Source organism: Arvicanthis niloticus, chromosome 8, assembly GCF_011762505.2.
Source record: "Arvicanthis niloticus isolate mArvNil1 chromosome 8, mArvNil1.pat.X, whole genome shotgun sequence".
NCBI lineage: Eukaryota > Metazoa > Chordata > Mammalia > Rodentia > Muridae > Arvicanthis > Arvicanthis niloticus.
The window spans coordinates 60,028,141-60,049,845 of record NC_047665.1 but is presented as its reverse complement, the minus strand read 5'-3'; the positions used below and the strand labels follow the sequence as shown (position 1 = coordinate 60,049,845).

The window sequence follows — 21,705 nt, the reverse complement described above, 5'->3', positions numbered from 1 at the left end:
AGCTAGTGACACAGAGCTGCACCTGAGATGGGGTCCCACTGCCTATCATTCCAGCTAGGTCAGTTTGAGAGCAGAAGGAGCACACTATTAACAATGGCATTAGTACAACAGTAACAAACTGGGACTGCCCGAGTAGAGCACGCCACATGTTCACTGTATCTTCAATACTAAGAACCTGAAAGGGAACTGGAGGTCATCACTGAATGGCAAACAAGTAGTGTCCATCCTCTCCTCGTCCTCTCGGCCATCCGTGCCTGCTTGTTCTCAACCTCACTAAAGTATATTGAAGAACTCTTCTAAAGGAAGGTCAGGGAGCAAAAGACAGACCAGACAAAAATCCCTTCCTCTTTGCTCACACAACTAATCCTGTGGGTCCCAGCAGACTCAAATCTGACCCAGTGGGAAGGGCACTACTCTCTTACAGCCTTTTCAGATAAGAACAACTATAATCTTCCCAATTTTGATTAATGTTGATTTCCTGTTATCAAAAGCTAACTGAACCAAGATCATAAAAGTACTAACATACATGAACACTGTCATGGAGACACTGTATGTTTCACAGTGTTCTTGGTAATAAGTAATATATTCATTATTCTTAGGCATCTTGATGTGCCAATGTAATATTAATGCTACATGATCTGTAGGTTAAAGACTGAAAGTCCTAACCTGGGAAACGACTTGTGGGGGAGATGCTTGCTGCACAAGCATGAGGGCCAGGGAGACCAAATGTTAAAAAAGTTTGATGCTGATGAAAGGCCTATGACCTCAGCTCTAAAAGAACAGGGAGAACAGGAGGACCTGTGGTGTTTGCTAGCTGTTAGCCCAGATCCAGGTTCAGTGGGAGGTCCTATCTCAAGGGAATAAGGTAGAGAGTAATAGACTGTGTGTCCTCCATGTGTCCAACATGTGTGTCCTCCAACATATGTGCAGTCCACATATACATGCCCCACACTGCCTCTTTCTCTTGCACATAAACACGTGCAAATTTTTTAAAATTATTTTTTGCTAAATTAGCATACAGTGTATTAGATATTATGGCATTTTTGGACAAAGTGTGAAATTACTCTTTTGGAAAAAAATGAAGTCCTTTGGAAAGTTAGGAAGATTCAACAACAACAACAACAACAACAACAAAAAAAAAAAAAAAAAAAAAAAAAAAAAAAAAACCCTAAACTAATTCAACATGGCTTAAACAAAATGAAACTGAAGATCCTTCCTAATAAATTGTCTCCCTGAAGAAAATACAAGTATTTCTGAAGGTCACAGGCTAAAACTCAGAATATTCTCCTGTTCAATGCCTATACTCTAAGAACATTTTACAAGCTCTTAGAACACTTAGAAGTCAGTAAACATCCAGTCCATATGAGACTTTGAATGTGTGAAGTATTATACTTGGAATAAATGTAGCAATTTGTTCATTGGCAAGCATTATAAAACAATATAAAAAGAATAGAGTGCAGTACAAACAGATATTTAGTTTGTTTCCACACGATAGCAAAGCAAGTGACAGCTCAGTCGAACAAATCAGCGTGACTCCTAAATGTTCTTCAGCTGTGCAACTGAATGTTAACTATTCGATCTGCAGAACAAACTGCAGTTTATTACAGTGTAGTTTCTGGCGTGTACCGGATTTACAAGACCACAGTGCAATCAGTTTCCTACTATAGAAGCACACAAGAAACCTGGAAAATTAGATAACTTTAAAGGCTAATATACTTTAGTTCTGGGCTAATTACATTTCTTAAAATGAGTTTTGCTGATTGGCACAGAATCTAAGATATCAAGAGCTCACATGCTTAGAAACAAAACTACAACCTCTCAAGAAAAACAATCCAGGAAAAGGAAGGAGAGGAGGAAGGGGAGAGACTGACTGTAATTCATAGAGGAACCTTAAGAAATAGACAAATGGAGTTGCCCTCACTTACACCTTACAATTGGGCAATTATAAAACAAAACAAAACAAAACAAAAAAAAAAACCTGCCAGTCTCTCAGAATATTTACTGTCAGAGCTTACTTACAAAGCTATAATGATACATTTACATTTCAAAAGAATAATAACAACAACAACAAAACCCTTACAGCTAAGTTGTATTACATAGTCAACCTTTTATTCAATACCTAGTTACTTTATTTCAGCTCTACAAATGTTAAAAAATACATAATATAACTGGAAACCTTCATATCAATCTATAAAATGGTCTATTCAAAACATAACATATATTGTAACTTCTAATTTTGTTTGAAAAGATAGCTCAACATTCATATTGAGAATCTACTGTATGTACACCAGCCCTAACCATGCAATATTTAATTCTGACCCAATAAATATTTCTTTGTTTGATAACAAACTTGTTCATTTGTCAGAAAGAAAAATCAAAAGACTCAGAAACAGTTTGTGAGATTTTGGAACAAACTTGTTTCTCTATTTTGCTGCTCCTGTGAAATAAAACCATCACAGTTATTTTTTTCTTTAATTTTTCAACAGTTTTAAGCTGTAGTATAGATTGGAAGGTGGATTATAATACCATAATATTGCAAAAGGACTGTAAAACTGGTCTTTAAAAACAAATTAACAATAAAATCATTATAATTTCTTCTTCCTGTAAGTTTTCTACTTTTAGCCAAGACACATTCTGTATTTCATGGATTTTAAAATCATGAAAAAAAATGAACAAAATATAAGCTACATTACATCTCTTTTTAAAGTCCAAATGGTTTAGATTCTCACTGCAGTTAGAAATAACATCTGAAGTATGTATCTTGAAGTATGAAACTAGGCGGGACGTTTCTCTTGTAAGAGGGCCAGATTCTAAGGTCAAGGGAAGAACCCATGATGAACTGGGCCCCTATAGGAATGTTTTATTTTTTAATCAGTGGTACAACAATGGCTGGCATTTACAACTACAACATACGGTCAGAAGAATACAACTGTACCTTCCCTGGGAAGGCAAAAGAAGCTGTACCTCAACAAATGTTCTTTATTGCCCTTTGCACCTGAAGATAAACTAAATTGTGGCTTCTTATTTTACATCCTGGAAACAGAAGATCTGTGTGAGTAGATGCAACGGTGATTGAAATGACAATACAGCAAATGAAGCACTAAAGGAGTAATAGCATTTTCCTCCAATTACAGGATCATCATTGGAAACCCAGCATTTTGACAAAGTGTTCAAACATCAGAGAATGGAGTTGGTATCACACAGTTGAGAGCCATGGTATCAGGCCTTATAGTCTGATTTCTGAAAGCCCTATAATGAGGACAGAGTGGATATACATTCCATTCTTTGGCTGTATTTTTGTTCAACAAAGCCTGCAATTTTCAGTCACTTGAAAATGTAATTATAGATAATGTTTGCATCAGTAGCAAGAATACAATAAGCACATGGGGCATGAAAACCCCACTCCAATCACATCCTCTTAGGTTACAGTGCTTGTCTCCTGCCAAGTGTAAAGGCAGTTCTACAAGCTAATATTTGGTATGAAATCATTGGTAGTTTGGATCAACTCATGCATGAATTCTTCTCTAACTTTGCTATTAACTCTTTTGGATACTCAGTGGTAAAGAAAGGACAGAAACTTACGGTTTCCTAGAAAGTCAGGATCCAATTAAATGGTTATCCACTTGAGGAAAAGCTATGCTCCAGAGAGGATGAAAGGGTACCATAATGACACCTGATATGAAGTAGGTCCCATACATGAGCTGTTTAGATAAACCATCTTGTTTAGATTTCACTTAATCTACTGACTACCCTATGGCTTATTTGAGGAGGTTAAGAATGGTTTTAACTCTAGAAAAGATACTGCATAAAACTGCCAACTAATGGAGATGATAGAGACCAAACACTGAGAGCTTTTTTTCTAATCCATACAAAAACACAGCTAGTTACCTTCTACATCCCAAGAAATCAACTGTTCATCTAAATCAAATGAAAACATTAAGAAGCTGGAACTACATCTCAGAGTGAAATTCCAAGTGTCTAATAAATCCTTAAAAGAAAACTCTTGATAAAATATACAACTATAAGTGAAGAAAAAGGATCCACATCTAAGGTTTTTGTTGTTTTTGTTTTGTTTTAATCTCAAATAGGTAAGTATCTACTTCAGACATAGAGATCTTGATACTAATATGGTTCCCTTTTCCACTGACACATCTACACCACTATTGCCTTACAGACTAAAAAGCTGTGTCTCGCTATGAAATAAAATAAAAGGCATTTGACAGAAAAGTTTAAAACAGCACAAGAGTGTTGGTTACAACTATGAAATTGCATTTAGTTAAATATAGAAATCTTGGTACAAAACATCCAGGAAATCTAGGACAATGAAAAAAATCAATCTAAGAATAATAAAAATAGAGGGAGGAGGAAAAAGAATCTCAAGTGAAAGACACAGAAAATATTTTCAACAAAGCCACAGAAGAAAATTCCCCTAACCTAACGGAGATGCCAACAAAGAAGCATACAGAATGCCAAAGAGACTGGACCAGAAAGTCCACTCAGCTCACAATAATAAAAAAAACTAAACATACAAAAAGGAAAAAAATATTGAAGCTTCAAGGAAAAACAACCAAGTAACATATAAAGACAGACCTATTAGAATTACACCTGACTTCTCAATGGAGACTTTAAACACAGAAGGACATGAACAGATGTGCTGCAGACACTAAGAAATCACAGAATACTATACCCAGAAAAATGTTCCATCACAATAGATGGGGAAAATAAGACATTGGATGATAAAAAACAAATTTAATCAATATCCATCTATAAATCCAGACCTACAGAGGCACAAGAAGAAAAACTCCAACCTAAGGAGGTTAACCACACCTAAGAAAACACAAAGAATAAATAATCCCATACCAGCAAAATCATAGAAAAGAAACACACACACACACACACCAGCAAAATAACAGGAGTCAATACACACTGCACATTGATATCTCTTGACATCAATGGTGTCAATTCTCCATTAAAAAGACACAGACTAACAGAATGAATGAAAATAGAGAATCCATCCTTCTGGAGCAGCCAAGAAACACACCTTAACATCAAGGATAAACATTACCTTAGTATAAAAGGATAGAAAAAGATATTGCAAGCAAACAAAGGTACAATGCAAGTGGATGTTGCCATTTTAATATCTGACAAAATGAACTTCAAACCAAAATGAATCAGAAGAGATGAGGAAGGATACTACATGCTCAGAGGAAAACAAAAAATCCACCAAAAAGAGCATTGCAATTCTTAACATCTGTATGCCAAACAAAAGACACCCAAGTTCTGAAAGAAACACTAAGACATCGTAAATCACATATTGATCCTCACACACTGACAGTGGAAGATTTCAATACCTGACTCTAGCAAATAGACAGGCCATCCAGACAAAAACTAAATACAGAAATGCTGGAGCTAACTGATGTTATAAACTAAATGGACCTAATAGGTATTTACAGAGCATTTCACCCAAATACTAAAGAATATACCTTCTCTGCACTGCATAGAATTTTCTTCAAAACTAACTATATACCCAGACTCAAAACAAGTCTCAACAAATACTAGAAAACCAAAATAATACCCTGCATCCTATCAGACTACCATGGATCAACACCAGAAACCACAAAAAGCTTGAAAACTCAAAAGTAAACAACTCATCACTGAATTAAAAAAAAAAAAAAGTCAAGATAGAAATTAAAGACTTCATAAAATTGAATAAAATTGAATATCCAACACACCCAAAACTTATGGGATATAATGAAAGCAGCTCTAAAAGGCAAGTTCATAGCTCTAAATGCCTATATAAAAATGTGGAGACAACTCATACTAGTAACTTAACAGCATACCTATACATTACATTCTAAAACAAAAAGAAATCACACCCAAAAGGAGTAAATGGCAAAAAACAAACTTCAGAACTAAATACATTAACACAATAATACAAAAATCAATGAAACGAGTTATTTCTCTGAGAAAAATCAATAACACTGACAAACCTCATCCAAATTAACTAAAAGTCAGAGAGAGAAAATCTAAATTAACAAAATTAGAAATTAAAAGGGAGACATAAAAACATCAAGGAAATCCAAAGAATCATAAGGATATACTTTAAAAACCTGTACATCATCAAACTGGAAAATCTAAAATAAGCAGATAATTTCCTAGAAACATAGCACTTATCAGAGTTAAATCAAGATCAGGTAAGTCATTTAAACAGACCTGTAACCCCTAATGAAATAGAAGCAGTAATTAAAAGTCTACTAACCCAAAATCCCAGGACCAAGTGGTTTTAGCCCAGAATTCTACCTTACTTTCAAAGAAGACCTAATGTCAACACTCCTCAAATTATTTCAAAAAACAGAAACAGAAACATTGCCCAATTCACTTCACGAGGCCACAGTTACCCTAATACTACATCTACATAGAGACCCAACAAAGAGAATTATAGCCCAATTTCCCTTACGAACATAGATAAAAAAAAAAAAAAAAAAAAAAAAAAAAAAAAAAAAAAAAAAAAAACTCAGTACTTGCAAACTGAATCCAAGAACACATCAAAGTATCATCCACGGTGTTCAATTAAACTTCATCCCAAATATGTAGGGATGGTATAACATACATAAATTGATAAATATAATCTACCATATAAACAAACCAAAAGACAAAAAAAATTACATGATCATCTCATTATATGCAGAAAAGGACTTTGAGAAAACCCAATACTCCTTCAGAATAAATATCCTGGAAAGACAAGATAAAAGAAGTAAAATGATGGCACTTAAAGGAAGCCCATAGCCAACATCAACTTAAGTGGAGAAAATCTCAAAGTAGGTCCACTAAAATCTGGAACAAAACAAAACTGTACACTCAGTGTTATTCAACACAGTACTTGAAGTCTTGGTTAGAACAATATGACATCTGAAAGAGAACAGGGGAATGCAAATTAGAAAGGAAGAAATCAAAGTATCTTTATTTGCAGATGATACTATACATAAGCGACTAAATTTCCACCAGAAACTCCTACAGCTCATACACACTGGATACAAAATGAACTCACAAAATCAATAGCCTTTCTTTTTACAAATAACAAATGGAATGAGAAAGAAATCAGAAAAACACAATAGCCTCAAATAATATAAAATACCTTAGGATTTCTCTATCAAAGCAGTGAAATACTTGTATGATAAAAACTTTAAGACTTTTTAAAAAAAGAAGGTAAAGAAGATATCAGAAGACAGACAGATCTCCCATGCGCCTGGATTGATAGGATTAATATAGTAAAAATGGTCATTTTACCAAAAGCAATCTACAGATTGAATGCAATCCCCATCAAAATTCAAACACAATTCTTGACAGATCCTAAAAGGAAAATTTTCAGCTTAATATAGAAACACAAAAACTCCACAATTGCTAAAATAATCCTAATAATAAAAGAACCAAGGGAAATATTAACATCCCCAATTTCATGTAGTCATGTTTATAGACTACAGAGCTATAGTCTATAAAACACATGATGTTGGCACAAAATCAGATACACTGATCAACTGAATCAATTTGAAGACCCAGACATAAATCCACACACCTACGAACACATAGTTTTTGACAAACAAGGCAGAAATACACATTTGGGGAAAAAAAAAAGACAGCATCTTCAACAAATGATGCTGGTGAAAATATCTGCATGTAGATGAATCCAAATGAATTCAAATTTATCATTGCACAAAACTCAAGTCCAAAAGGATCATAGACCCCAACATAAAACCAGATACACTGAACCTGATAGAAAAGTGGCAAACAGCCTTGAACTCAGAGGCATAGAAAAAGACTTTCTGAATAGAACATTGTTAGCACAGGTACTAAGGTCAACAATTAGTAAATAAGACCTCAAGAAACTTAGAAGCTTCTGCAAGGTAAAGGATAATGTCATCCAGATGAAGTAGTAGACTACAGAATGGCAAAAGGTGTTTTTTTTTTTTTTGTTTTTTTGTTTTTTTGTTTTTGTTTTTTGTTTTTTGTTTTTTGTTTTTTGTTTTTTTTTTTACCAACTATACATCTAATAGCAGAATAGTATCCAAAATATATAAAGAATTCCAAAATCTAGATATTAAGAAAACAAAAGATCCAACTTTAAAATGGGGTGCAGATCTAAACAAGAGTATTCAAAAAAGAGGAATCTCAAATGGCAGAGAAGCACTTGAAGAGATATTCAGCATTCTTACTCACCACGGAAATTCAAATCAAAAACTACTTTGAGATTTGAACTTACACATATGACAAATAGCTAAGATGAATTTTTAAAAGTGACAGCTCATGCTCTGGAGGATGTGGAGCATGGGGAACACTTATCCTTTGGTGGTGGGACTGCAACCTTGGACATCAGTATGCCAGTTCCTCAGGAAGATAGGAATGGATCTATCTCAAGATCCAGCTCTATCACTCATGGACGTATACCCAAAGGTCACTTTGTCCTACCATACCTGCTCAACCACGTTCATTGCTGCTCTATTTATAATAGCCAGAAATTTAAAAAAAAAAAAAAAAAAAACTAGATGTCCCTCAATAGAAGAATGGATAAAGAAAATGTGATACATTTACACAATGGAGTATTACTCACCCATTAAAAACAGATGGGGGAAAATGGAATGGGAGAATCAGGTGGAGATGAGAAAGAGGAATAGCAGAGGGAATATATGAAGAGGCAACTAAAACTAAGTGCCATCTCAAAATACATACAAATATGCAGGGAACCTAAATGGAATTGCCAAAATGGAGACAGAGCTGTAACTGGACAGCTATTGTCACCAAATGAAGCTTCCAGTACTGAAATCAGGTTACATCTAATTAAGTTGCTGGCTAAAGGGGTCCCAAAGGGACCCCTAAATGACCCAGGCTATTGCCAAAAATATTGCTCATTCTTCACAACTGACTGCAAGGGCCCACTACTGAAACCAATACCTAGACAACTCATTGAACATGAAATAGGAAGGTACTCTGCACACAACCAAAAGAGAAATGTAAACACCAACCCAGTCACAAACGCTTTGATCTACAGCACTGTCCTGTATGCAAAATATGCTAGGACAACAGTGGCACAAAGTTTGTGGGTATAACCCGCCATTATCAGATTTAACTTAAGGTCCACTGCATGATATGGAACCCATACCTGATGCTGCTTGGGTCACCAAGAACCGAAACTAAATAGTCTAAGGACCCAGGATAAAACCAAATACTACTAGTCTTAAAAAATAAAAGTAGCAATAAAATGACTTCTTTTAATGACATTCTGCTGCAGTCATAGATCACCACCTTGCTCAGCAATTATCAGAGATGCTTCCTCCTGCAGCAGATAGGAACAAATATGGAGACTCTCACTGCCAGACATTATGATGGGGGTGGGGGGAAGAGAGAGAGAGACAGAGAGACAGAGAGGGAGACAGACAGACACAGAGACAGACAGACAGACCTTGGAACACTCATCCCTAAATGAGATGTCTCCATCAAATTCCTCCTCACAGGGCTCAGGGAACCCTGCAGAAAAGGAAGCATAAAGAATGTAAGAGCCAGAGAGGATAGAGGACAAGAAAACAAGGCCCTCTAAATCAACATGAGCAAAGCTCATACAAAGGCCGACACAGAATGCACCTGGCCTGGCTGGTCCTTTACTGACATATTATGACTTCTAGATAGGTTTGTGTGGAATTCTAGAATGTGTGAATGAGTGGGTCCATTCCTTGGGCCTTCTCTTGGGTTCTTTTCCTTCTGTTCCTTTTGTGCAATTCTTGTGTGTTATTTTTATTTTTCCTTATTATATTTCATTATAGCCTATCTTATTTTATTTGTTATTCTAACTTAGAAGCTTTTTCTAATGAGAGATAGAAGGGGAACAGATCTGGATAGAAGAGGAAGTGGGAGGAGTGGAGGGAGAAGAAACTGTAATCAGTTTATATTAAATGGGAAAAAAATCTATTGTCAATAAAAGGAAGAAAAAAATTGTATTTAATATTCAAAATCCACATACATAGTCACCAACACTTGCAGGAAACTTTACGTGTTTTCTGCCTTGAAAAGATCTAAGAACTTGAAAGTCTTAAGAGCAACCTGTAGGTTTAAATTCCAGGGAGAGACAATCAGAAGGCCCCAGACTTTGGGAAGGCTTAAAGGCTAGGCTTAATAGCACTCCCGGCTTTACTGAACCTCAGTCACTTAACCTGCAAAACATTCTTTCACTACTAATATGTTGTTTAATTTCATTGGCCTAATTGCTAAACCACAGTGTAACCTAAATGAATAAAAAAATAAGATCATAAATAAGTTTGGAAAAAGAAACAAAGGTAGATCAGAGATTTAGTTTTGCTGATACAAAAAAACAAACAAAGAAAGATCTAAGAATATGTTTTTTGACACTACTAGACTTTTTTTTTCTTCTGGGTCTATATGGTTATTTTAGTGAACAGGGAACTAGAAATAAATCCATATTTAAAATATTATGTCCCAAGCAGATAGATAAGATATAGCAGCAAACTGATGTGGCTCTAATACAACTTCTTTGGTTGTCCATACTCCAACTTTGGTTGCTTTTGAAAATATCTTGGCCCAAATGAAGATCTGCCTTAAAGCACTGATGAAATGTGCTAATTATAAAGAACTGATTATTTCACATAGAAACACTTAGTATCTGTGCAACTAGCCCCCTTTTCTAGTTTTGCTTTCCTGACAAACTTAAGAGACAGCAGAAGTCCCTATCTGGTTCCCCGTACACAGGCAATGCTCTGTTCCAGGAGGCAGGAAACTTTCTTTGTGAGGTCATTTCCATAGCATATGAGTTTCTCCACAGTAAAGACCAGGTACTCCCCTGGCCCATTGTTGAGGCTGTTTCCTAGGCAACGGTTCACACCCTAAGGCTTTGGCTTCTGAAGAAAAGATGGTCATGACCTTCTAAAACAATCAGGTGATCTGTAGCATCAGTATCAAATGCTCACACTGACAGTTACTCTGATCTCGTTGGACTCTAAGGAGCCTATCAACAATGTCTAGAGAAAGAGGAAGTTCTTTATTAAGTACAAAGAGAGAAGAAATAAAATCCATCAGCAGCTGGGTAACACCTGGATGCATCAAATAGCTTACACTCTACGCTCACTGGCTCAGCCTATGCCACATTGTGAATTTAAAAACAAAAATAGTTTTCCCCTTTGGGTCTTCCCATTCTCTAGCTTCTAATCCTGTGTTCCTCAGGTGTGCCGTGGCCAAAACAGCTAATGAGGCCATTGGGTTGAAAAAGCTAAACTACTTCCCTTCTACAATCCAATCAGATGCCTGGGTTTCTAAAATGCAAGGGGTGCAAGGTTGAGAACCAACCTTAACATTGCTTACCTGGTTCTTTTATCCTAAGAAAGTTCAATCTCAATCAGTAAGTGTAGAGATGAGTTTACAGACCATAGATATCAGAATACTGAATAAAGATGCTTTGGCATTATCATCTCAGAATGGGAGGTCTGAGCACAAGTTCATAGTTGGAACATAAACTGCATTATATTTCTCTATCATCATACAGAAAAAGAATGAAAAAAATCAGTCATCATAATGTTCTGCAGGAGACTGAGCATTTCCTGAAAGTTTATAGGGGAACAATATTGTTTTATGGCTCTTTGCCTGAGACTTTACAATATGAATGTTCTGAGACTAAAAACATTATTAGCTCAGTAATAATGAGGTTCCATTATATTTGATGTGAATGTGTGGTCAGTTTCAAGTACTATGAAACTACAAAATATTTAGGTTGTCATCCTTGTTCCAAATTATTCTCACAATTAAAGTGTGTGACAGTTGAAAAGCTCTTATTACCCATATTTTCTTATTGAGAAATTTTGGCAAGGCAATCGAGACCAGGAAGAAACTGGCATAAACCAAAGTAGAATTTAACTCAACAGGAGTCTGGGGCAGATCAAATAAAGGATACCTAGCCACACTGGGCTGCAGAGACTCTAGAGACCTCTATACCAAAGCAAGCATCCCTGATGGCCCAAATAATACAAGAGAAGTTATTTCCATTTAAAAATAAAACCTGTGGCCATAGAACTACTGTGTTTTTGTATTTAAAAAAAAAGAAAAGAAAAAAAAAAACCTCTAAGTTCTTACGAAGAAAATTAACTGATGGTAATGGCAGAACTACTGTGTTTTTGTATTTAAAGAAAAAAACTCATAAGTTCTTATGAAGAAAACTAAATTGATGGTAATGGCAATTAAATAAAAAGATTTGTGTCTCCAATCCAAAAGGTTAGAGGTCCCCAAGACACAAGAAGTTGGAAAAAAAAAAAACAAACTGCATTCTGAATGTTTTAGTAATTGAGAAGAGGAAGACATACCACCCATCAAGCAGATGTGAGCAACTTCTCAACATCTAAACAAACAGGAAAGAAAAGGAGGAACTAGGAGTTAATAAAACATAGAAGTGGTGTGAAAAGAAAGAATTCTGGTAGATAGGCATATGAATAAACAGTAAGACAAATTTATTATTAGGAGATAATTTTGAGATAGAATTGTCTACACCAAATGGCACTCGTAATACTCAGGCTCCTCGGAGGCAAATGTGCTAGCTCTAGAAGCTAACACTGTGCAAAGATGATCTACTAGGTAGTGCGAGTCCTGAGGAAAGATGCTACTAGCATGGACTTAGTGAATAACTGCAGTTGGAGGCCTCCTGGTGACAATTTTGAGAAAGCAAACACAGCTGCAGCATAGTCAAATATAGCTGGCCAAGACAATGGCGTCCATAAAGTTAATCACTCTGAGCTACACTACCCGTATGTTCGACCCAAAAAGTCAACACCCCTTCTGTAATACAAGACATCAAAATAGAGATTTGTGCACAGAAATAATGTAGCTGTTACAGGGCTGATATAGGTATTTTGATTCTTCTCTCTCAAAAATCCAACTCTGAGGACTATTATCAGACATGGATATAACCCCTTCTGAGAGTCAGGAAAGGGTCATAAAGCACATGGGCTTCAGAGAAGAGTAAAATAAAAGATATGTAAAAGGAAAAAATAGTAAAGGCATCAAGAAAACTCTAAAAAAAAAAAAAAAAAAAAAAAAAGAACTTTGTATCCCCACTGAGTCTAGGCTGAAGTACAAAGAAAGCAAAGCAAAGAGTAAAATAAATAAGCAGAAAATGTAATTATACACCAATCTCTACCAAATGCTGTCCTTTTAATGTTGTTCATATTACTACCCCTGTCTTCTATTTTTCTCCTAGAAATTTCAAGGACAAATCCAAACGTCAGTCTGCAACCCAGTACATGTTTTGGTTGTCTAACATCCAGTATCTTACTTCAGCTCCAAAAAGACAAATGAGCCTAGTTCTGCATATGTGTTTAGCTTGGTTTACACCAATGAGTTCTTAGGGGCTCACAGACTCAGCAATCTCTTGTAATGTTCATTTCTGTCAAAGGCTCAGCTTAAGTGCTGGATTCCCATCACAACAGTCAAAATGTCAAGAACTGCACTCAGCATCAACTACAAGCTGTGGCCTGATGATTTACATAGTTCTCATAAAATAATGCCAGCACCAAAGAACACAACACAAGGAACTCAGGCCAACATCGTGTCTAAAGACATGGAATGAAGAAAAAAAAATAATAAAGGTCAGGACTTACTGCCATCCATGATCCTCACATGACTGTGAGAAGTCTTTACCCAGCCTACTCAAATGCATGTGTGTGGCACTGAAGCTCCAGCACTGCAGCCCCACTAAGGGGTAAAGAAGCCACTATACTGGTAAGGTCCCAGCTATTTACTCACTAATATAGAATGGAATTATCAGAATGCATTTTCTTTTTTCTTTTTTCTTTTTTTTTTTTTTTTGAAAAGTAATCTGTGGTCTATAACTAAATGTATGTTTTGTCACAATTTCATAAGTTTTCTACCCAAAAACCATTAAATGGAAGATATCTCAAGAAATATTCTGAAGTATTCTGATCAATAAAGTGGAATCTTATATATTTACATGCACACACTCACTTTATATCTACTGACTACTGCCAAGTAGATAAAGTTTTTGCCTCTTTTAGTCCTCAGGATCAACTTAGTCTCTTTATATCAGACAACTAAGGCCTAACTTTGTTGCTACAGAAAGAGATAAGGAAAAACAAAACAGATTTCATAGGGAGAGGATCGAAAAGACCATTTTAAAACTTAATGAACTCAATTAAACGCATGAAAGTTAAGTGGTTTAGGGTAGAAATCATAGGATGTTGGACTTAGCATCGAAGTTAAAATACATAGGACTACATATATCATACAGCATGTAAAGAAGTTTTAAACTGTCTAGACTTATGTCCAATCAATCAGCTAAAGTTCACTGCATTCTGAATACTAGGTAAAATTCATTGGGGAAATTTTCAGTCCTAAATAAGCCTGAAAATAGATGGCAGAAAATGCAGCTTCTGGAGTAAGCAAACATGGCTTCCAGGGTTACGTCAGAGAGAGATGCCATGTCACTGAAGAGACACACTTCTTTAACTACTTCAGATCAAAACATTACACACATCTCATTTTAAAAGCACTGTTACGCAAAAAGGAATCTGGGTCAACTGGTCATCCAGATGGGTGATTCCTACCCTCATGCTGACCTAAAGGAAGTACAGATTATTTCAACTAATCTGACCTTAAGGCTACATATGCATGAAAAAACAGTACAGAATCAACTAAAATGATGTGTTATAATTTATTTTAAACATAGTCTAAATCTGTATAAATTTTTAGAAAAAGAAAGCTGTATCTAATATTTTACTACTGAGTTTGCTGAGACTTTTGTTAACTGAAATAATTAAAATTAAACCCAAGTCTGAATGTGTACTCATATGCCATTCTAAAAACCATGGGATTACATATTTATTATCATTATATTTTAAATTGTTAGCTGATTTGAAAATATTACTCTCTGGATCTGAAGAGCATAGAACGTAATATACAATCTGCAGTTCATAAAAGAGAATGTTCATAAACCTCTGGGTTAGCACTAAAAACGTGTAAATCTCCGACATGCTCACAGAAGGCATTTCAGCCACAGAAGTGGAATCATATTTCTATAGAAATAGTTGGAGTAATCACTTTCTGTCATGATTGAGGACAAACGGGAAGAGAGGAGCTGTTCAAACCCTCCCTAAGTGTTCTCCTCTGTCTTTTACAAGTCCTTTAGGAGGAGTATGCGGCTCACACTAAATGAGAAAGACATTCCCAGGAGGAGGAGGAGGCTGCTCTCCCTTCACATCTGGATTCAGAGCAGGAAGATATTGGATAGCACAATTGCAGTGATGGTGCTGAAGGGGAGTAATTATTTTACAATTACCTGTGAGCACCACAGTTACTGCTCTAATTAGTTTTTGTTTCCCATAAAGGTTTTTCCAGGAACGCACAGCTCCATTTCTCTTAGGTTCGGCAAGCGCTTTTTCTTAAGGAAAACATAAAAATGCATTTTCTGCAAGGCTACACAAGTGGCACAGCACGGGCGGTGGCTTCATTATATGACTCGATACTTCTGCGACAGTGGAGACAGACAGGGTTGCTAGAGAACTCCGAGGTGCTAACGAACCGGAAGCCATTAGTATTTTCTAAAGCCTTCCTTTCAGTAGTTTTGTAAAACAAACACTGTGATCAGAACTACCTAGCTCTTTGTGATGGATCCATACCTCGCCCGAAGAAACAAAACCTTCCAACAATAAAAATTCTAAGTTTGAAATAATGACTTTCTAAACTTGGGTGAAGTTCAAATATGGAAGCAAACTACAACAATGACTTATTAATTTAGCTCCTTAAAACATGCTGAACATATAACATTTTCTATTTAAATGCTAATAAGGGTTGCTTATGTATTGTTGAACATTTATATGTGGTTCATTTTTGTTTGGTTTTTTTTTTTAAATCCTTATAATGACCTCAGATTCCTGTTATGAAGACTACCTTCAATTTCTGCACAATATTTGTACTTAACATGTGCTGGTTACATGCACAGTCACGTGTAACAGATTTAGCATATCATAACATTACCTGTTTTGTGGAAGCTGAATGAGTGTTAACTTGAAAGGAACAAAATAGTACACACACACACACACACACACACACACACACACACACACGGCTAAAAAGAAATTAAAAGTTTGGTGATTTATATAAGATAAAAAGACTGCATTCTTCAAAGGCCAAATAGTATTATTATAGCTGTTAGGTGAGGAAAACACACTGCAAGGTAGAAAACATCGTCCCATGAAATCTTAATTACTAGGTGCGTATCTGAAAATCCTATCTCCTTTTTATCTTGTCTTTCAGGGCTCTTGTTTTCCTAGTTCACTGCATCTCATCAACAGATGCTAGAGCAATCTCAATCCAGCACGTTACAATTAAATGGCAAGACTTAACAATTAAACTAATACCTCTGCCCAGATCAAAGATAACGTTCGCATTCTTGAAAAGCTACGTGGTAAGAGCTTTTAGTCTCAGAAGGCAGACTCACATAAGTACTGTTAACTGAAAAGCCCACCACAACATGCTCTGAAAGTCTTCATTAAACAGCCGTCTACATGCACAGTTCTTCCTCCAGAGTTTTATCTTTGCCTCCTTTCATGACCCTTATGGAACTGGGGAATAAATGTCCATAATCTTTTCATTTTCCACAATAAACTTTAAAAGCTATACAAAAGGTAGGGAGAAAGTCCCAAAATGCTTTTAATCTTCATCTGGCTGGTAAACTTAAAAAAAAAAAGTTTAAATTAATATATATTCTCATTAGTCAATTAGTTAATAAACACACGCAGTAATCTGAGTTGGAGTCAGAGACAGGAGTATGTATAGTGATCCTGAACAGGTGACACATTATTCTTACACGATACAATTTTGGTTTGTAAGCATCTCGTGTACAACAGGAACAGCACCTAGCCTTTAGACCTACCATGATGATTAGAGACCATATAAATCAAGCATCGTGGTACACAATAGCCGTGCAACTGACTAAACACGCATTTTCACTCTTTCAGAAACAATAATGACTTTGCCTTCTGGGGCCAGTCCTATTGCCCTGTAAGAGTTTCTTAATCTATAAAATGAGGTCAGACAAGATGGTCTCAAAATCTGCTTTAATGTTAACAATGACGATCTGAGGAGCGCCTTCCAGTTTACTCACATACAGATAAGGTGGGGTTTTTTTTTTGCCTGTTATCAACAAGCAGATGAATTCCCCAGGTTTATTACAGTTGGGATGGCTTATTTTCTTTAAGGCTACTTACTGAATATGAAAAAATATATATAAGATTTCATTTTATCAGTAACTTCTTCTTAGCCTTCTAACTCTGTAAATCTAATGATATTAATGTGATATGCAAATCTGACTGATAATAATTTTCAAGCTACATTTTCACCTGTAGTTTCTTATTTCTAAGCCTTTATATATTGGTCCTGTTTTTAAAAAGCCAAAGATAAGAGACTCTAAATGTGTCACTAATGAGGTAAAACAAAGAGGAAACATTCCCATTCTCAATGAAAACCAAGTGCCCCAGTTTTAAACAGAATTTAAAAATCAGTTCCTATTTTCATTATGCTTTGCTATGAAGAATAGTTTATAATAACACATAAAAATAAAACTCTAACAGCCAATATTATTTAAAATGCTTACTTCCTTTTACAGTTTTGTTACTGAATATTTAAAATCCCAAAACTTTGAAGCATATGTTATAGCAATTCTATATCTTTACAGAGCCTTAAATGATCTGGGCTCTTTAAACACTGGATGGCTCATGGGGCCATCAAGCGTAATAATTCATCTCAAAAGCTATTTGTTCATCTGCCTGGAGGACTCAAACATATTACATCTTGCAAACTTATCTAATATATTCCTGTGGGAAAACGCCATTGAGAAAATATATTCTGCTTTAGAAAATCAACACCAGAAAAGCCCCTATGCTTTATTTAAACTCCTTTTATGAACAGACCAATATCTAGCAGACAGCATTTTAGACCACATGGTAATATACCACCCATGACAACAAGTCCCCCAAACAATAAATCCACACAGCTATCTTCTTCAGTGTCCAAATATGGCTAGAAAATCCACCGCCTAGGTGGGTTTCAAGCACTTTAGAAGTTATGTTCTCGTTCATATACCTCTAGCCCCCAAACACAATCTCTAACATGACTTAATCACACACTCTTGTGGAAAATCTGTCTCAGTGTTCTCAGGACTGTGGGGATATACAACAGCTATCTTGGAAACAAGAACGGTATCATTTGCAAATGTTCTTTTTCTTACTCATTTAAGCAATAGCTGACAAACACTGAAAACAATCTGGGATTGATTCCAAGGGCTATCATTTGGAAATCATGAACTGTTGGAAGGAAAGTGGGGTAGAAGTCATATTAAGATTCATATTTAAAAACACAACCCCAAAACTCCACGGCTGAGATACAAAGGCTCCTTCAGAGCTAAGAGTCTGACCAAGCCACATTCATCTACCAAATGAAAAGGAGGAATTAAATTTTCATAATCCATAATTTAATTGACAAGAGACTACATCTTTCAGAGGCCATTAATGCTTTAAATTCATAGAGCATTCACTAGTTAGATATATTATGTCACTTATGTAGCAGGTGACCATAAATTCAAAATCATTAATTCCACGCCCTGATTCATCCCTGACAGCCCAGCACATCACAGACCACCTATCAGACAAAACCAGAGAAAAACAGGGAAGACTTGCAAAGTAACTCAAGTGCAGATAGGGCCCCCCCCCCGTGTGTGTGTGTGTGTGTGTGTGTGTGTGTGTGTGTGTGTAAGATAAGATTTGGATTTTAAGAGGAGGGCAGGATAGAGATCTCTTAAAACCATCATGAGAATACTACTAGCCAAGACTAATTTTTCAGAGGAAAGTGCCAAAAGGGGATTCGATATTTTAATTTGTAATCTGATTAACTCTGAGACAGTGAACCTGACTGTGTCCACTAAAGTTAGCGGCCCTCATATCGACTGAAAAGACAATACATATTTAACAGATTCTATCATCCTTATCTTCCACTTGATTTTTTTTTTTTAATTCTAGGGCGTCAATAATTGTCCACTGTGGAGTTTCTCAAGATTCTCAACTCATAATACTTAACATACCAGAAAAAGAATCTAGTATTACAGGGGAAAGTTAGCTGCCAGGGAAACGGATCATAAAGCCTGGAATAGCCCGAGTGTTTGGAAGAGTATCATAGGGTGCCGGAAAGCATATGGATGTTAAGGCTCACAGTGGAGACAGCAGGAAAAATTTGTACATCATTTAACCAACGGCAGCACCCTCCCCCACTAAATCTGATACATCGTCGAATGTCTCACTTGACAAGAGAATTATATACATCCCATGTCTCGGGTTCCCATCTTGCTCTGGCAATCCTTTTTCTATCTAGGGTTTCTTTACATAACATGCCAGAAATACAAGTGGATCCCACTGAGCTTAAAAGAGAAACTTCCCTACGAGGACAGAGCAGCCAGATAAAAAAAATTACACATAGTTTCCTTTCCTCGCGGATCCCAGCCCTCTACTTGTCCCGATAACCGCTCGATCCTAGTTGGGCGACACGTAAAACCACCAGAATCACATTAATTATTAAATCACAGACTACCTATCAGACAAAACCATCCCGATTACGTAAAAATTACCTCTAATTTCCGCACGAGAGTACACCTGGCTAGTTTTAAGGGTGTGTAATTATCCTCTTTCTCTCTCTCTCTCTTTCTCTCGCTCGTCCTCCTCTCTCCCATCTCAGGAATGAGTGTGAAAGCCGGGGCTGCTCCGCCGGGCCACCCCGCATTTCTAAAGGCACGACCGTGCAAGGCAGCACGCGCCCGCCCCGCCCCGCCCCGGACCCCGCGCCCCGCGCCCCGCCGGCCGGTCCGCCCGCGGGACGCCGCGCCCAGCTTGGGGGCCCCGGGACGCCGCGCGACCTCTCGCAGGTCCTGTCCCGCCAGCCCCGCGCTGGAGCGCCCCCGGGGAAAAGCCTGCCGCTCACCCCGCTCGCCGGCTCGCTCGCCCGCTCGCCCTGCTCGGCCCTGCGCCGTCCCAGCCGCGTCCTCTGAAGAGAAGACGCGGAGGGGAGGCAGGCGGCCGCTGCCTCTGAGGAGACGACGCCCCACTCTCCGCCGCGCGGCCCCTCGGGCCCTCGGCCACTCACATTCTGTCAGCGACGAGCAGGCGGCCCTCGACCATCATGTCCGGGAGGAAATCCAGCTTGAAGGCAGAAGTCATGTTCTCGGCGCACGCAGCGGCGGCGGCGGCGGCGGCAGCGGAGGCGGCGGCGGCGGCGGCGGCAGCGGTGGCGGCGGGGGGCTGTGCGCGCGTCCGAGCGGCCGCGGGCGGCGCGAGACAGGCAGGGACAGGTGCGCGCGGCCTCCCCGGGCGGCCGCCGAAGCGGGCACTTGTCACATTCTCTCCCTCGCGCGCTCCACCAATCCCCTCCGCGAGCCGGCGCCCGGGAGGCCTGGCTGCCGAGCGCCAGGTGCGGCGGGCGGGGGCGGAGCTCCCGGGGCGGCCGCTCCACGCTTAACCCCTGCGGGTCCGCCCGGCCGGCCCGCCCCGGCCTCTGCGCACGGCCCCAGGAGCCCGGCGCGCCGAGCTGTGGTCGCCCCTGGCCCGCTCGCCGCCGGGTTCCCACGGCCACTCAGAGAGCGAAACGCCTGGGGACGGGCAACGCGCGCGACCTCCGTGCCCCCCCACACACACACACACCCGGAGGGTGAGGTTGGCCCGCTGCCCTTGGGGTGCTGCTCTCTATCTGCTCCAGAGGAAGTAACTGGCTTTGGGCGCAATGGCCACGGGACGACAACCGTGCAGCCTTCGGTATCTACTTAAACACCGAGAAAGAAAGGGGCCTTAAAATAAGAAAAACTGTCACAAATACCATTGCCTTAAAAAAAAAAAAAAAAAAGTTGGATCGCAAAATTGCCATTTCCTATTATTTAACAGGACCAGTAAACGCCAATCCTGTAACTTCGGGTCACATTTAAGATTTGTGGGAAGGGGGATTTAGAGGGATTGAGAGAAAAGTGACTAGGTGCTTAGGCAAAAGTTTTCAAGAAAAGTAGTTTATAACGTGGCTTATTGCCATTGTTGTTTGGCTATTTGGGTGAAAGCAAACTTTTCGGTGTAGTCACATGTACGTTTAATTTTCTGTTCTAGGTCGACAATATAAATGGCATACCAGAAACTTTGTAGTTTACTTTTTGTGGCAAAACCTTTTTATTCTATCTTCAAATGACATGTTTTGAACTTTGAGGTAATACATTTGTATATACTTAAGAATGTGTATGTTTACACTGAGGCATATATACACATACTAACACTGACATAGGATGCATATACAATTTATGGTTTTCTTTGAATTTTTTATGTCTATTCTGTTATTATTCTAAAGAAAACCAGAATAGTGTATTAAGGAGCTGGGTTTCTCCTCGAAAATGAAGGCATGCCTGGATTATGGTAGCTAAATGCTACCATAAGTAAACAATAAATTTATCGGACACGATATAAAGAAAAGATTCACATTTTCCTCCAATCGGTTGTGTGACAGTGGGACCTGTCCTTGGGGATTATAAGACAAAATAGTTACGTGTCAATTTTAAATCCAGATAAGGCGGTGAGTAATATGGGGTAACAGGCCTATGCTACTCAGTTAAATCCACACAAACAAATT

The 21,705-nt window shown here is 38.0% G+C and overlaps 1 protein-coding gene across 18 annotated transcripts in view; it reads right to left on the bottom strand.

Annotated features, from left to right (window-relative positions):
* Celf2 (CUGBP Elav-like family member 2) overlaps window positions 1-21,705 on the bottom strand; it is an 810,622-nt gene that overhangs the window by 286,804 nt on the left and 502,113 nt on the right. For 3 of the 18 annotated variants that reach the window (XM_076939442.1, XM_034510251.2, XM_034510253.2), the window contains exon 1: window positions 20,188-20,344. The exons of 11 other annotated variants lie outside the window; for them this stretch is intronic. In XM_076939442.1, the coding sequence (XP_076795557.1) occupies window positions 20,188-20,261 (74 nt within the window). In that variant the 5' untranslated portion in view covers window positions 20,262-20,344. Of the gene's footprint in view, window positions 1-19,675; window positions 19,805-20,025; window positions 20,083-20,187; window positions 20,345-21,705 lie in introns of those variants that run through there. 4 more of the 18 variants (XM_076939437.1, XM_076939448.1, XM_076939447.1 and 1 more) reach the window with 4 other exon arrangements.